The sequence below is a fragment of the Podarcis raffonei genome, chromosome 17 (assembly GCF_027172205.1).
Source record: "Podarcis raffonei isolate rPodRaf1 chromosome 17, rPodRaf1.pri, whole genome shotgun sequence".
In the NCBI taxonomy this organism is placed as follows: domain Eukaryota; kingdom Metazoa; phylum Chordata; class Lepidosauria; order Squamata; family Lacertidae; genus Podarcis; species Podarcis raffonei.
Genome location: NC_070618.1, coordinates 8338223 through 8356342, shown reverse-complemented (window position 1 = coordinate 8356342; position 18120 = coordinate 8338223). Strand labels below are relative to the sequence as shown.

The 18120-nt window shown below is 40.1% G+C and overlaps 1 protein-coding gene across 2 annotated transcripts in view; it reads right to left on the bottom strand.

The window, feature by feature from the left end:
• The window catches only part of TNKS (tankyrase), a 72859-nt gene that overhangs the window by 30667 nt on the left and 24072 nt on the right, over positions 1 to 18120 (bottom strand). Inside the window, exons 4-12 of one of the 2 annotated variants that reach the window (XM_053370926.1) lie at positions 17570 to 17606; positions 16826 to 16901; positions 10440 to 10607; positions 8655 to 8749; positions 7206 to 7272; positions 5904 to 6090; positions 4935 to 5056; positions 2339 to 2430; positions 2166 to 2244 (exon numbers count right to left, since the gene is read on the bottom strand). In XM_053370926.1, the coding sequence (XP_053226901.1) occupies positions 2166 to 2244; positions 2339 to 2430; positions 4935 to 5056; positions 5904 to 6090; positions 7206 to 7272; positions 8655 to 8749; positions 10440 to 10607; positions 16826 to 16901; positions 17570 to 17606 (923 nt within the window). The remainder of the gene's footprint in view (positions 1 to 2165; positions 2245 to 2338; positions 2431 to 4934; positions 5057 to 5903; positions 6091 to 7205; positions 7273 to 8654; positions 8750 to 10439; positions 10608 to 16825; positions 16902 to 17569; positions 17607 to 18120) is intronic. The other variant, XM_053370925.1, reaches the window with a different exon arrangement.

The following is an 18120-nucleotide window of genomic DNA, read 5'->3' as shown; positions in this document are numbered from 1 at the left end:
AATTAAAACGCATCTGTCTGACATAATTGAAGAATTGTTGATATATGTTATATCTCTCTAATAAGATATAATAAAGAAGATATACTTAACTGTTTGGGGGGTTGAATGCAAACCACAAACTCTCTCTCTTGCCCTCCTCCACACTCAAGGTCTCCTCAATTCAGGCCATACAACAGCAGCCAAGAAGCCTCAAAGGTTGCACTTAAGAACTGCAAATCTGGACCCACCCATTTATGAATAGGAGCCACCATTGCTACTATTGCAAGGCCTGGTACTTATTGCAAAGCTATGGGCTATCCAGCTTCCTGAAGCCTTGGTACCCTTGGGCCTTAGAGGCTTCATTCGCCTGTGCCAGCAAGACAACCACTTGAGAACTGCACCCAAGATCTCTTTATCTGAACTTCTCTATTTAATACTCTCAAATAATAAACTGACCATAGCTCAGCCAAAAGTATGGCTCGTGTCACCATATTTCCAGAAAAGACTCTGAAGAACCCCAAACACACAGAATCAGAAGTATAATTCACCATTCAGGAGTTCAGTGATTCCCAGGATTTTCCTGCCCATGGACCACTTGAAAATTACTGATTGTCTTGGTGGGCAACTTAAAGGTTTTTTTCACCTGTAATAGAAATTGTAATGCACGATGCCCACCTAGCAGTTCGAAAGCACATCAAAGTGCAAGTAGATAAGTAGGTACTGCTCCAGCAGGAAGGTAAACAGCGTTTCCGTGTGCTGCTCTGGTTCCCCAGAAGCGGCTTAGTCATGCTGGCCACATGACCAGGAAGCTGTCTGCGGACAAACGCCGGCTCCCTCAGCCTATAGAGCGAGATGAGCGCCGCAACCCCAGAGTCGGCCACGACCGGACCTTGGTCAGGGGTCCCTTTACCTTTTAATGCACGATGCTAGATGCTGTATGATCTTTATTTGTATTTTTATGGCTTCTTTTATTTCCTATATTGTATTACATTCTGAATGCCACAGAAATTCAAAATGTGGTACAATACAAGAAATAAAAGAAGCAATAGAATACAATTAAAAATCAATATGAATGTGGACATGCAGCGTGCCAATTGAACAAATCTAATGGGCCACAGGTTGAGGACCCCTGGCAACCTATATGAAATCCTCACTTTATAAGCCGTCTTGAAACTTGCACTTTAAAGAAGGCATAAAACAAGTTAAACTAACAAGAATCTAACAAGTCTACACTCAAGTAAGAAAGAAGTATATGTAACAACATTTATACATTAATTTATGAAATTTCACCTCTGTGTTTTAAAGAAACAGAAAAAGGAACTTGAAAAGGACAGCTAATGAAAGAGCCTCAGTGACAACAATTTACCCAATAGGCTTTGAAAAACATTATTTTATCTTTGAAAAATATGTAAACATTACATGCGCCCAAGCACTCTGGATATCAGGAGCAATTTGAATTAGCATTTTTATTTGATTATACACTGGTTGGTTGGAACAAAAAGATGTAAATTCAGACAGGATAAAAGTGGGTAGATTACGAGTTTTGTAGCCCAGCTGCAGCTAGGGCATTAGTGCCAAACAATTGAATGGGTGAAATGTAGCTGTGATGGTTCAGTGCAGAGATAGTTAACAGGTGTGCTGGAAAAAAGGCATTTTGCAGTTCTTCTTATTCCATTATACTCAGTATTATCATGGTCTGAGCTGCAGACTTCAGATGTGAAAGCACCCTATGATTTCCTGTCTAATATCAAAGCTCTCATCCAAATTGAATCTTTAAAAGCTTGGCAGGAAATTATACAAGGAGAACATTTTATCCCGGTAAATTCTTCAAAGCTAAGGCAGACTTTTACCAGGATCATATCAAGCGGAGATTACAAAGTCAAAGAACTTATGACAAACAAGCTTCTTCCAAAACCTCATGCAAGCAGACCCAGACTTCTGTTCAGATGTCTGGAAAGGAAATGTGTGCAAATAATTACTTCCAACTATCAAAGTTGGCATCAATGAAAATGTAACGACTACATTTGTTTGTGTGAAAAGAGGCAAAGAGTTGAACCCCCACTGTTTCCACAGAACCACAAATATCAGAGTAAATGTTTCCCTAATTTTTCACACTTGTAGGACTAGCACACAAGACCACAGGTATAATACAGTGTGTGGAAAATTAGGCATAGTCCAATATTTACCTTTGCTCCATGTTTATGAAGAACTTCCATAACATCGTTGTGAGCTCGTTCAGCAGCAAAATGCAAAGGTGTCATGAAACTAGTTTGGAAAAGAAAGATACAAATAAATAAGTTTCAGAATGCGTCCATTTCATCTAAACACAAATGTTGCTGTTTTAAAGAAGAAAACATACTCTTTATTCTTCTCATTGACGTTCGCTCCTTTCCGAAGCAGTAACTCAGTGACTTGTTTCCGTTTGGGGTGAAGAGAAGCCACAGCACAGTGCTGCAAAAAAGGCAATGTAGGAAAACTTAAGCCAAGGGTTAGAAATCAAAACTGAAGGACATGCTGGAAATACAAGATGAGAAGGCTGCAGTTAACCTGTATAAATCGTAATAGTGTACAACAAGGAATTTGCTTCTTAGGATGCAGGACTGGTTCAGGGATTCAAAATGGAACTGTATGCAAGTGATTGAAGTTCAAGTAGCCCTTCATGCGCCAGAGTAATTCCCTGTGCCGAAGATGCAATCTGCTACTTAAATGGAGTCACGGCTTGCCTTGTCTGTAGGAACCGCCACAACAAATTGACAAGCAGAGCTCCAGCAATGTCCATAGTTCCATATGCACCTGTCCTTTCTGTGGACACCATGTAATATATAAAATATAGTGCACATACTGTATTATCATATTTTGAACTTGTTCTCATGTGAAAATCTTAGTACAAATGCAAAAAGTGCACTTAGAACCTCTAACAGCCTTTGGGGGGGGGGTGCTGAGGTGTAATGCAATAATTTGGGGGCATCAATCGTTTTCCACTTTCCTGGAGTAAAACATGAACTGTTGCTTCTACTCCATATGTATTTAGTACAAAACTATAATAGAAAGCACAAGATGTTCTGGGATAGGTTTTACGTATCCCAGAGATTGGCACGGGTGGCCCACTGCGTTTTGCCACCTGAGCCAAAACAGGAAGGTGCCATTCGTCCCCCTGCCAAAGCCTCACTTATTGGGGTTGTGTGGCTGTGGCTTCCAGCAAGATCTTGCAAGAGCCCAGGGGGAATTCATGGGGCTCTTGCAAGATCTTATCAGAACGTGGAAGCCTTCGCAGGTACTTCTCTGATATTGAGGGAGGGTGCACCTTGAGTTCTACCACCTGAGGCGTGGACGGGCTGGTCCTGGGAGAAGGAGACCTTGTGGCCCTGCAGATGTTACTGAACTGCAACTCCATCATTCCTGACCGCTGGCCATGCTGGCTGTGGCTGGTGGAAGTCTAACTTTATCAGGAGGGCTACAGGTTCATTACCCCTAGGTTACAAGATCACACACTTCTTTGGTGGTGCAAACGTAGCTCTTAATCATAGCAAACAGTGGCAAGGGAATTTGAGCACCAATGAGGAGGGGCTGGTGAGAGGGACAGTATGATCCCTCATCTTAACCTCAGCATGGTCGCTGCTAGAGGACGTACTATGATATATTTGAACTGGCGCTCTATAGTTGTGTCTTTCCAACTGTGGAAGTATGAAACTGTTTCAACCATTTTGTCTATTGTTTTTGGGTTATAAAATGGCTGCTTTTCGCTCTCTGTTCTGTAACCAGGCAGGTCAGAAGTTCACTGCATGAAGCAAACACGTGAGGTGCAAATGAAACCTAAACCTAATAAATAATAATAATAATAATAATAATAATAATTTTTACTTATACCCCGCCCTCCCCAGCCAAGGCTGGGCTCAGAGCGGCTTAAGGTGAAATTAAGATGATAAGATGAAATTATGGAAAAGAGAATCTCAAGCAGAATTCTACTGCCCTTCTGACTGGTCACCTGAAATAATGCGTGTAAGTAAAGCTAGCAAATGGAGTTTAGAAAGACACAGTGCTGGTGAAATAGGAAAGAGGTGGACTCAAAAGAAGGAAGCTAAAGGACAGCTACACATCCAGATTCCAGGAACAGAAGATGCTGAACAATGAGAGAGATGGACACTGCCTGATAAAAGTATCAACTTGGGTAGGGAAACAATCTGGACTAGGTTTAGATGAACGTGTTTTCCTATTTATTTTCATTTTATCTTCTTTGCTCAAACTGTTTCAAATCATTACTGTTGAATAAAGACCTTCATAATTATTTTTTACATTGCCGCCTTACAAAATCTTTTACAAAATCTAAATTTGGGTTAAACGTGTCAGAGGCTTTGTTGTTCACCCCACACTAATTGCCTTACCACACTACTTGATATAGAAAGTTCGCTGGGCCACTAAATAAATTCCAGACGTTAAGGACTGTTTAGTGGAGGCAGGCAGGCAGGTTATCCACACTTGGTGGCAGCAGTGAGGATAAAGGGAGGAGCTTAATTAGTTGGTTTGCTTGCCTCCCTTGCCTCTCACAGCACAGGCTACAGCTTGTGCCATCGTGCCTACAGATACGCAACCTTTTTTTTTTTTACTCTAGCAGATTTTGAAAGCTGCTGAAGCAATTACAGTTGCAAAAATACATGATGTACTGAGGGATCAAACTATTCATTTCAAAGCAGACAACTGAAAAACATTTAATTTTGAATGGCAGAATTCTCAGATCCCTGCTAAAATGGTGTAATCATGAAAGAAGATGCTTACTATAGGTTCTTCCTTAGCTCAGCATTAAGTCAACGGCAGGTCAAGCATCATTAGATATGTGATGGGCTGAACTAGATTTACCTTGAAAACGCCAGTCTTAACTATGGGATAACTTCAGCCACAATTATGTATACAAAACCTTACATGCTGCCTAAAGCAAGCTGAGTGACTTATGATCTCACCAGTGCTGTCTCATGGGACTGTGGCTGCTTGAAATTAATGACCTCCAAGGCAAGTGTCTTCTTTACTTTGGCTAAGTCAGCTTCTCTTGCTGCTTGTAGTAAGGAATGTCCTTTGAATTCATCTGCAGGGGAATAAACAATATTCATGACTGTCAGAATTATACAGCATTAGCTTAGAAAAGCCAAACAACAGTTAAAAGGGACAATATAATTCCACACAGTTCACCAAGAACTGTCCTATTGCGTTCTCTCAAGTGAAGATTGTGAAGACAAAATAACATTCTTGGGCTGAGAGAGGTAAAAGGGGGGTTTCTATTTCAATGCTACTCAGTATAAACGCAAAATTAGTTTAGATGCTCAGTGACTTGTATAAATGCTGCCTAAAGGACTTCACACAAACACACAAACACACACACACACACTTCTGATCTGCCAAATATGTTGATAAGAGAAGATTAACAAGAAAAAGGTTGCAGGGAAAAGTTTCTGAACAGACTTTTAATGCCTGAAATAAATTAGAATGTTGTCCCAAAGTGACCCAAATTTTGTGACAATAGCGAAATCTATAAACACATATGAAGCAGATATTATTAGGGCAGTAATTAAGTAATTAAGTAAATATTACACAAGCAACTAGCATGATTATTCTCAGTTTGCATAATTTATTACGTAATTTTCATTATTTCAAACAATGTATTCTGCTTCTGCTGGTCATGATGAGGGATGCGAAGGAACCCCAGGCATTGAAACCCTACCCTATGACTGCTCAAAATGTTACACAGCAATCCCTCTGAGATTTCACCAGAAATGCCCACATCAAAATGATCTTTGCAACCATCTTTGCTTTAATAATAATAAAAAGTTGAGGTTTACAGGGAGCTGAATTCTGTGATCAATATCATACTCCGTAGAGCACAAAGAGCCCTTTCTAGATGTGAAATACAGTATTTTGCACCCTATGATACCTACAGGTAAGCCTCTCTTTCAGCTCAGGCGTTGGGGCCATGTCAACAGCACTCTTTCCATGACAGTTGACCAACGTTGGATCTGCACCATGGCTAAGTAACAAAGAACAAACTTCCACACGATTCTTAGAAGCGGCTTCATGTAATGGGGTAAACTGCCAAAGATCCATCGCATTAACACAGGCACCATGCTAAGTAAGGAAAGAATAGGAGTTAAACTGTACAAGTCCTTCTATGTAGTGTCAGTACCATAGTTAACTTTCAGTGCTAAACAGAATAGGTGTTATCTAATGAAACCTTTGATTATCAAATTAATGAAATCAATTCATTAATTGATATTTTAATACATGTTCAAATAATATGCACTTGATAGAAAGAACGTGCTCCAGGTTTGCTGCTTACATATGTTTAGTGAAAGCCCAGAGTCTCTCTCAGAATATGATGAGATTACGGAGTTTAAAAAATAAATAAATGTCAGTTTCAGTAAGACTTGGTGTAGCATAGCAGGTAAAAAAACATCCTATGTTGAATCTCGACTCAGCCACAAACAGTGGTTGGCTTGGGGCAAGTAATAGGCTGTATCTAATTTAAGATTATTGCATGATTTCCACTTGCACAACAGAACTTCCTCCTCCAACCCTCCAAATCTGCTTGGGGTGTTTCCCAAACCCTCTGGAGCAGATATATATGGGGCAGTGAGGGGGCTGAATAGAAGGAGAAGTTCCATTGTGTGAGCAGAAGTCACTCCAATAACGTAATAATTTAGCTGGACATAACCCAGTTTCTGTACTATGGGGAAAATACTCTCCTTTGTGTGGAATGTGGACCAGGTCTGTTATTTTCCCTTAGTTTTTAATAAGATGGCATAATAGAAAATATTATGGACTTCAGTAAAAGGGCCCCCATTGATTTAACAAATTTACATGTTATGGATGGCATAACACCTAATTTTTACAGTGTATTCTTCAGAGGTGTAACATTTCAGTCACAATCACACACAAATTCATTGATGAGAAATGTGTGTCCCTCCAACATTGTTCTTTCGTTTGTTTGACCACACAGAAAGACCCGCACAAGCCATACCGTATTTCCATACATATGCTGTACACAGCAGCTAAGGACACTTATATTGCTATTGCCATGTTCACGGGGTCTGCAAGGCTGCTTACACAATTTAACTTAAAAATACAAATAACCATACAATAAAGAACAACACACAAATAGTAAGCACGACAGCACACTACACGTTAATTATTTCCTTCAATTAATTACGTAACATTAAGGAATTACTTCTCTTTAACGTTACCTTCAACAGCAGTTCTGTAACTTCATAATGTCCATAGGAACATGCATTGTGAAGGGGCACAAGTCCACTGCAATAAATAAAGCATTAAAATTACATTACCTAAAAAGCTAATAATTAGGCAACTTAGAACCAAATTGGCTGCAGCAAGAGAGACATTTAAAGATGTAAAATGTAATTTAACCTCAATAACATTATTATTCAAACAGATGCTTGGTCACAGATTCTAGCCAGGTGCAGGATTTTATGAAAATCTGAGCATGTAACAAAAGCAACACTGCACTGCCCAGTTTCATGCAGGGTATCAGTCACATGATTCAGGCCTGCACAAATGGGAATTCTGATGCACAGATGAGAAGATTGCTTGAACTCATCCAGAGAGGCAGCACAGCAGCTGTTCCACAAGACCAACTTTTAAAATCCTTTCTGAGCCCTATGTGCAAGCCACTTTTTAAAGCACTTTGCTATATCTTATTCCAGCATTTGAAATGCGCCTCTTCCTTGCCTTTGTATAAAGGTTCCGACTACTTCACAAGCAAGGGAAGAGGAGCTTAAAAAAATATATATTCCTGAATGAAAAAATGAGGTCAGAGCACAAAGGAAAGCTTTAGAAGAACAGAAAATTGTTACAATAATCTAACAGACTAATTTGTAAAGGTGTGACAAATAAAAATATGGCGTGCAAACACCCCGACCACACTAGAAAAAAATGCAGTAGGAAATATGAAAAAGTCTTAAGATATTTCTGTATTACTCTACAGCATTGTTGTTTATCTCCCTTCACTTTCCACACAGACATATCTGTCGAGGAACCACTATACCTCCCCCAGAATGCAATTTGAAAACCACTGCTCTAAGCCGTTGGGGGGGGGGGAGCTGCAGCGTGTGATACTTAATCAATTCTGTGATCTCAAAACTTTACTCCAAATGTACATCATTGTAACATCTACAAGATTTGAAATGCTTGGGAGAATAATCTCCCAATAATCAAGGTTTTAAAGGTAAAGGTAAAGGGCCATTAGGTCCAGTCGTGACCGACTCTGGGGTTGCGGCGCTCATCTCGCTTTATTGGCCGAGGGAGCTGGCGTACAGCTTCCAGGTCATGTGGCCAGCATGACTAAGCCGCTTCTGGTGAACCAGAGTAGTGCACGGAAACGCCATTTACCTTCCCCCCGGAGCGGTACCTATTTATCTACTTGCACTTTGACGTGCTTTCAAACTGCTAGGTTGGCAGGAGCAGGCACCGAGCAACGGGAACTCACCCCATCATGGGGATTCGAACTGCCAACCTTCTGATTGGCAAGCCCTAGGCTCAGTGGTTTAACCCACAGCGCCACCCGCGTCCCTCCAAGCCTTTGTTAGGTACCACTATTTAAGAGGCCCTTTCACTAGTATCCACCTGCTTTACGAGCGCTAAAAAAGCCAGTGAGTTCATTATACTGTTTTACATACCCCTTATCCTTCGCATGGACATCAGCACCATGCTGAAGCAAAAGCTGGACTATCCGGACTCTGTTGTATCCTGCAGCCAAATGTAACGGAGTAGACTGTAAGAAAAGGCAGAAACAAAAAGAATGAAATTAAGACTCTTTCTTTGGGTAAGGCAAGTTTCCACACAGATACTGCAGGCAGAAATGGCAACTCTGGCTGGGGAGCAATTACAAAGCACCTTCTATGTTCTGCACAGATTTCCTATGAGAACCACCTCACATGAGCAGCAGCCTCAAAACACCAGAACAGCTTGCATGCATAAGCTACTTGAAGTGGGCATAGAGATAAACGTATCATCAATAATATACCCCTCTCCTCTGTTTTCTCTTCCCAGTCAATTAAAAAAATTCTTCTGGCTACTGCCTTCTCTGTAGCTCCCTATTAATCTATCAAAAGTGCATCCTTTACCCACTATTTAACCATTAAAATACGGTCTCCATTTTGAGTGTGTTCATTTGCTTTCTTTCACAACAAAAGAGAAACTGGCTACTTTCATCTTAGACAGAGAAAAACATTTACAAATGTTCAATCAGTTTATACGTTTAGTTTAAAAGGCTACATCACAGATCCTGTTATAACATCATTATATATAACATTATATGCATTTTATCAACAGACTGAATATTTCCAGTGACATATCTAGCTACCACTACCCAAGAGATCAAGTTTTTTAAAACTGATGTAAAAGGTATTTAATCTGTTGAACAGATCAATTGATTAAAAGTGGTTGCCCTACTTTCAACTTCTCTCACTGACTGCAAATACCAAATCCAAGTCTCAACTTAATTAGCATTCTCTAGGTTAAATCAGTCTAGCTTCCCCCAAATTAATGAAAAACGCTTCTTGCATTCCAGCTTTGGGGAAATTAGCCCAGACTGTTTAAGTGACCCTGCTGTCCCATCATGGTCCTCTCAGCAACCAGGAAGTACAATTACATTTGCCATGGCAAGCAAGAGTTTATATCTGGTGAACAGAATTAGGGTGTAGTTTCTGGCCACGTTAAGTCCCAGGAGTCTTCTTCACACACTGAAGGTGCATCATGTGATTAGCACATCTGCACTGAAGAAATTAAGAATGAGCAGCTGCCATGTGTAGGCTCCTTCTGTGCCCTCTAACACATGCATGCTTGGGGCAAGCTCTGTAGTGTGACCAGTGCTCGCCTTTGGCATTTACCGTATTTTTCGCTCTATAAGATGCACCAGACCACAAGACGCAACTAGTTTTTTGGAGGAGGAAAACAAGAAAAAATAATATTCTGAATCTCAGAAGCCAGAACAACAAGAGGGATCGCTGCGCAGTGAAAGCAGCAATCCCTCTTGCTGTTCTGGCTTCTGGGATAGCTGCGCAGCCTGCATTCGCTCCATAAGACGCGCACACATTTCCCCTTACTTTTTAGGAGGGAAAAAGTGACGGCTTATAGAGCACAAAATACGGTATTTATTTTTCTTTAAATTGTCAGCATTCTCCCTGCCGGCAGCTGTGTTACATTTCCACGCCAGCTCCTGCTTCTGGGAGCGGCATTTTAAAACCTATTTTTTTACTTCCCTCCATTTTTTTATTTCCCATTTCTGTATTTGCCTTCATCTGCCACTCTTCCCTGTGACTTCATCTCAGCATAATTTTTCTCCAGTCTCTTTGGCGGCATCTACAGCAGAGGTACACTCAGAGCAGGACTCTCCCTCACACCTCACTTCTCACTCCAGAAAGGGGGAAACAGTTTTAAGCAAATTGTTTAAAGATAAACACCAAGGATGAAGATTCCCTGCCGGTTTCATGCAGGAAAACTGAGGTGCTCTTAGGGAATAGCAGGTCACCAGAAAACCTGGAGTGGACATCTTCTGTGGAGGGAAATATGGCGATCGTAGCCTTTTTAGCTTTGGTGTTGAAAACAGTGCTCTGCCTATGGAAAGAGAACTGCAGAAGGGAGAAAGTATTTTGATTGTAAAGCGTTTATACCACAACACCACCAGTCAGTTTCTAATAGATGCAAACTGGGTATCCTAGCACATCTAATCTGGATCAGAATCAGATGCAAAAAAACATTCTGGCAGGAGCTCCATAAGAGAAGCAACCAAATATATTACACCTATGTTCAAGAACACACATTGCTCATCAACCTCAGGGGCTCAAAAAAGGTTGGTGACCCCTGCAGTACAAAGAAACTAGTACCGATGTAATGCAAAAGGACAGTGTTTTTGTCCTAAACACAGCCCTTTTAAAATGATAAATATAATGCCTTAAGCATTATTTCATTTGAGGGTAAACATGAGGTGACTGGCCATAGGTAAACGGTAAACAAACATTGCTATAGTCTGAATTGTTGAAGCTGAAAACAAACTGCTTTCTTTCCATCTACGGAATCCTCTAACTCTTCCTTCCAAATATTGAACACCTAAAACATTCCAAAGTGAAACATTGCATTACTTGAGTTTTCAAATTCTTATGTCTAAAATAATTTAGTACCTAGTAGTGAAAAATCATCATCATAAGCCTTGCAAAACAGCTTTCCCACCCTGCATTTTCAAAAGGAAAATGGACCATCCTACTTTACAATCCTGTTAACATATCCCCCCAAAAGAAAAAAGGGTGACTTTGAAGACATTTAACTATTTTTTTTGGTTACTTAAGAAACTTTAATGATTAATGAGAGAAGTCAGTGTGATGGTGACTGGCTAAGATCACTCAGTAAGCTGAATGGCTCAGTGGCATCTTCCTTGTATTAGTTGAACACTCAGTCTAACCATTATGTCACCTCTGAAACTCACTGGGTGACCTTGGGCTAGTGTCTCTCAAACTACATGTACCATTACAGGGCTGCTGAAGGATAAAGGGGGAACAGGGTTTGGACGAAGATCAATATATGATACCCAAGTAGGGTAGAATATATGAATAACCAAGAACAGAAGGTAAGAACTTCCTCCCCCCCCCCCACATGAAGTGTCCAAAACCACTCCAAATACAGATGTGCCTAGTTTTCTTTTCAAGTTTATACAAAAGATCGCCTGGGTATGATACATCATTGTAATTATATGGATTTATAACAGCAAAGCAAGAAAGGAAACACTTGCCCTATTTCCTCTCACATGCAGAATTGAAAAGGCTTTTAAGACTTCCCGTGCTAGTCATTTTCCCACATTGCATACAAGGCAACGGCAAGAAGATGAAATGGCTCCCTCTCCCTAGGTGATAGTTAAGGAAAGTAGTGAAATACTATAAAGGCTCTGTCTTCTGAAATAAGATGCACTCAGTTGGCTCATTTGTATCTGCAGAAAGCATGATGAGTTATTTTTTGGCTCTGCATTGGTCTTGCATCTCCCTATGGGCCTCCATTTATGTTTAGGGGCTTTGTTGTTAAGTATGCACAGCGTGAAAAGGAAGTTAATTTCTCTATCAAGCTGCTTTTATTCTCCAGTTTCCAGCACCATGAAACAACACTGCAGAAAGTTCCAGAAACACACTTTAACATGACAGAAAGCAAACAGTTAAGCAAGTCCAGAGATCCGAACTTGCACTATAAAGGTTTAATGGGGTGAGGGGCAGAACTTTTAAAAGAATTAGCAGTCTGGAGAACTACAGCTCACTATGGGCCAGTCTACACAAACAGATTGCGCACTGAAACCTTTTCTGGTCTAAACTCTCATCCAGTGTAAACAAACACTGATGACAACCCTCAGAATCTCACTGCTTTGAAGTAAATGAATTAGCAGGTGTTGTTATAATGTGTTTTATGATGGTTTGAGCACCAGCAGTAAAGCTGGAATAAGTAACTACCATTTTAAATGGTGTATCAGTAACCGCTAGGGCCGCTGATTTTGAATTATGGTGCTGGTGCCGGAGGAGACTCTTGAGAGTCCCATGGACTGCAAGAAGATCAAACCTATCCATTCTTAAGGAAATCAGCCCTGAGTGCTCACTGGAAGGACAGATCGTGAAGCTGAGGCTCCAATACTTTGGCCACCTCATCAGAAGAGAAGACTCCCTGGAAAAGACCCTGATGTTGGGAAAGATGGAGGGCACAAGGAGAAGGGGACGACAGAGGACGAGATGGTTGGACAGTGTTCTCGAAGCTACCAGCATGAGTTTGACCAAACTGCAGGAGGCAGTGGAAGACAGGAGTGCCTGGCGTGCTCTGGTCCATGGGGTCACGAAGAGTCGGACACGACTAAACAACTAAACAACTAAACAACAACAAAGGGCTGCTGAGGTAAAAGGACTCTGGACATCACTGCAATGATATGAAACCTGCAGCCCTCCAGATGCCTTCAGACTACAACAACATTATCCCAGACCATTGGCCTTGCAGGCTTTGACTGGTGGGAGAAGGAGTTCAGTAACTTATTGTTTCCTAGCCTGCTGTATATGACTGCTTCCAAAGGGATAACTGCGGTTCCATTGCTGCCCACTATGAAAACTTCCCTTATGTCACACAGAAGCATTTATGCAGAACTAAGCTTTGCAAGATCTTTTTGGAGAGTAATGCAGAGGCGATTTATTTTAATGCAGTATTGTAAAAGTTGTTTGGTAATGTACAATTGAGTTTGTATCATTTTCTTCTGTATTGTGTCAACACAATATACAGTACATAATTTGTCTAACTGAATTATCTAACTGAATTTATTTTTCCTGGTGTTGCTGTTTAATTTTTTAATCTTTGATGAGCATATTTGCCATTGATTTCCTGCCAATATGTATCATCACTTGGCATTCTGAATTCAAACACAGATACTAGCCAATTCTTCATTTACAATTCAATTCATTGACAGATAATAGGGTCATGGGTTCATTAGAAATAATACAAAAAAACTGCACAAGTGGATTCTAAAAATATATGGGGGATGACTGATAGGATTATTTATAGTATCTTGGAGTCATTTTTCCCCACGCAAACCCCAAACCTCTAGCTGTTATTAATAAGCAGAGACTATTAGGTACTACAACTTCAGTAGAATACGAGCTTCAATGATAGAATTCAACAGTATACATGTTTCTTCAAAATTCTATACAATATTCAGTGTTGAAGATTTTATTGAAGAATTACAGCCTCTTATAACTGTAAACAAAAAAGCGCATCCTCACATTTCAGCTAAGCAATTAATGTTGGTGCCTAGAACCAGTTTGTGTTGCACAAACACTAGTGTTTTAAGTAATGACTGCTGTGCACATGAATCTTTCACAGCCAGCAGTCATTACTCTGACTGTTGGGATTTCCTAACCCAAAATTAAGGCTTGCTCCTAGGTCTCTTATTTAGGCATGCATAGCCTATCTTTCTATATCAACGATGTCAAGTATTTGAAGCTCAAACCATTTTATTCATTTATCTGAACATAATAGAGAGAGGTAAAGGGAGTGTGTGTGTGTGTGTGTGTGTGTGTGTGTGTGTGACACACACACACAGAGAGAGAGAGAGAGAGAGAGAGAGAGAGAGAGAGAGAGAGAATGAATGAATAAAGGGAATTTCCCAGATAAATTCCAAATCCACATGAGGGGAATCTTTACTAGGCCAACTAAAAGGTCACACCCCTGGTTAACGCCTATCCTTTTGGCCTAATTGGATGCTTAGAAATGGAAAGATGGCAGAATGTAACCTGGTACTCAACTTAGGTATTTCCTGCCTAATATAGTGGAGTCTTGAAACCTATAGATGAAGGGTGGGATTCACCCAACAAACCTCAATGAAGTCTTGCACAAGGACTTCAACTTGAACAATGGAGCTTTCCTTTCTGTATCACCACCACCCCGATGTGCCCTGCAATGGCATGGGGGGGGGGGAGAACACCCCCCCGAACAGCACATGAGGAGTCATCTGGCAAGCTGATATGCTTGCATAGATGGAACATTTGTAATAGTGCCATGCTGAATTCTACCTGAAGCCGGCTGTTGATTTTGGTGGCTTTTAGGGTGGATTTAATACTAATGGAGAAGCCAGAGCAACGAGACACTTATCCAATTTGGTACACTACTTGGGGATGCCAGATGAAGGAAAGGAGCAAAAGGCTTCAGAAGTATCACAGAATGAAACATATTGAAAGGCAAGAGTCTCAAAATCGCATTCCTTTGGTCAATGAAGAAGCCAGCAGCACTCCCCAACCCCAATCAAGGTTCAAGGTTCAAAAGCATTACGTATGCACTGTTCCCTATGCGATATGTGACTTATTCTCTGACAGAAGCAAGGGCAATCGCTGCACAGGTGGATATCTGTGAACAGGTCAGAGTCCTGCAGAGTTTTGAATCTTAGAGTATGCTTTCAACAGAGAAGACATGAGCCATTTTGACAGGGGATAGAACTGAATGGTGCCTTCACAGTTACAGTAATAGATTAAAAAGAACTAAGCATTTGCTGACCTGTAAGTATACCCCAAGATCCATTACATGGTAGGAACAGTTCTCAACAGAGGAGCTCTCAACAGTAGCTACCAAATATACTCATTATATAAATGTTTTGTTGTTATTAATAATAATTTTATTTTTGTTTTTAATAGAAATCTGTTGGTTTTGATCAATTTATCTGCTACTGCATCTCAATTGTTTTAAATACACTGAACTTCTTTCCTTTGTATTTCCTTTCAGAACACTCAGATACATTATATTCCTGAACCATTAATACTATACTTGATGGCATATTGTTTTGGGCCTCATTTAACTATCTGTGGGGATTTAGCTACACAAAAAAGTTCTGCTCAGGACTTCTATATTAAGAATACTGATTATAAAAGAAAACTCTTTAAATAAACGCACACAGTTGCATATCATCACTTAAACAACGTCCCCATGCTATCAGAATAAGAATACAGTACTACAAATCATCTGAATAATTCCTAAATTTAAGTTGCTTGCACAGACAGTTCTAAGGAGATTCAGAAGTACTTAGTTGCAGACAAATGGGGTGGGGATAGTGTATACAGTTCATTGTGACAGTAAAACCAACTGATGGTCATTCTAACATATAAGTAAAAACAAAACAATATATATAATCACACACACACACACACACACACACACACACACGCAATGCATGCTGCCAAGTTTTAAATCAGTACAACTAATCAAGAATCTGGTGGGTATAATTTTAGGTCAGTTACAGATTATACAGACAACATTATTAAAAAGAAAGGGCATGGTCCCATAAAATATAAGCAGTTATACACATTGAAATAAATGGCACTTAAATGAGCCTTGCTCTGTAGTGTTTGTGTCAAAAAATATTTAAACTGGCCCTTTTTGCATTGCAAATGAATAAACTTATTTTTAAAAGATTTAGCTCCAAAACAGACAACTGGGAGACCAAGGGCCACAACCTGCCCCAGTTTTTATGAGTCTTCCCTCTTCAGCTCATCTTGGGCAGGAATGATCCAGCCTTGCAGGCCATAGCAGCTGGTCATCCCTGTTTGAGACTATGCTGTGAAGATTTTGGCAAACCCTAAAAATAGCCATCGAAGGATAAGATTCCTAATCTGTGTGGACCTGGGTCAGTCCCAAGAGCAAATTCTAGTATACCAATTACAAAATTTCAAAGCTAAGCAGCAAAATTAAATGGTCAAATGCACATTATGTAATTTAAGAGAACATGTCATGAAGTCTGGCTGGTAGCCTGTCATTGTAGGTTCTTCCCTTCCCCTTCTAGCCCAATCCATTTCATTCAACATCCCCGTTATATAAAGCTGCAGCCAGACATCAAAAGCATAAAAATATCAAAAGTTAAGAGAATTCAATAGGCACAAATCATACCGATATGGAATTAGCTATGCTAAGCATAGTAATAGGGGATTGGACTCCTACCTTTCTTAACAGTACAACACCACGAAAAAGAAAATACTAGACAGCCTGTTATTTTACAGCTATTAACAGCCCAAACATGCAGTTTATTTTTATAGCCGAACTATCTGAAGCAAAGCCCAATAGTTGACATTTGAAACAAATAGCATGATTTCAAGCGCACGCTCCACTGCCTCTGTCAATCTGTCACAAACCATCAATATTAGGCATAGCATCATTTAATTTCATAGTTAACAGACACGAATTACAACACTTCCAACATAAGTGATGGGTTAAAAATATTTTCAAATTGACAAGGCATGCAGTTTAGCTGTCAGGGGTAAAAATGACAAAATGTGTTAAATATGCACAGACTTACTTTTCGCCCATCACTTGCATGGCAGTTCACATTTAAAGGTGTCAACAAAGCCATTAGTTTTTCTTCATTACCACTCCTGCATGACAGAGACGTAAGAAAGAGGGAGAGCCCCTTATAAAATATTTGAAATGGAGTTTCACATTATATACTGTTCTATATACTGGCATGTTCAAAGAACCACCCAATATGCATTTCAAATTGCAAAAAACAGACACTTGAAACATTTCCTTTAAGAATACACCATGTAAAAGATTAACATCAATTTAATGTTTAATTTATATTTTACTTGGTTTTATGTATCTGCCGAAAAGACGTTTCCCAAGCACCTATTTTTGTTACATTCCCCAAGACACTATAAATAGCTTCAGAGATCTTGCTCAAGGTTTCTTATGATGGGCTTTAATAAGAAAATGCCAAATATGCCTTTCGGGTATAAAATAAAGAGAAAATATCCTAATATACCGTTTCTTTCTAAAATGATCACTCTAAACATAAATGAAATTGGGAGTACATTATGTCAAAATGCAAGCACCCCCATCATACTGCATGATTACAAATAAACACATTCTTTTGCTTTTTGCAAGTGGCTAAAATCCAAAGCAACCTATGCTAACAAGCCTTGTTTATCTGCATAATTTCATAATAGGGTAATGACAGAATGACAGCGATCATAAAAGCCCATTTTTCATCCCGGCTTTCTACATCCTCCCTTCAAAAACCATTTGTATTCTGAGCAGCACTTACCTAGCAGCTTCCAGGAGTTCGTCTTTCTTGTATTCACCTAAATGATTGCAAAATATCATGCTGTTAGCATTTGGCAGAAGACAGATTAAGAAATGCAGCAGGAAGCAAATACAGAATTAAACAGAACGGGGGGGGGGGGGAGAGTGAGCCCACACCCCGCTGGGTGATGGAGCTGTGACGTTAGCCAGCTTGTGAAGGCAGCATCACCAGTGCCTTGGAGACGGGCAGCAAACTGACGCAGCTTCTTGTCCAATCCTCGGGTGAAATGGCTTTCTTCAGACAACCAATGAATGCTAAACCTGTATCTAGAAACAATCCCTCCGATAACAGCATGGCAGCTGAATACAATGTCTCCTCCCCCACTTTTCCTATTCACTGTAACACGGCATACTAGCATAGCGTGAAAACGTAAGGAAAAAAGTAAAGCCACAACCCCCTGAATCCCTTTCTAGCTTGACGGTATCTTGCAAAACAATTATTTTACGTCAGAACTTCCTAAGCCTCTGCCTCATAAGAGCATGCTTCTGGCCTTAAGGAAAGCAATGCATCAA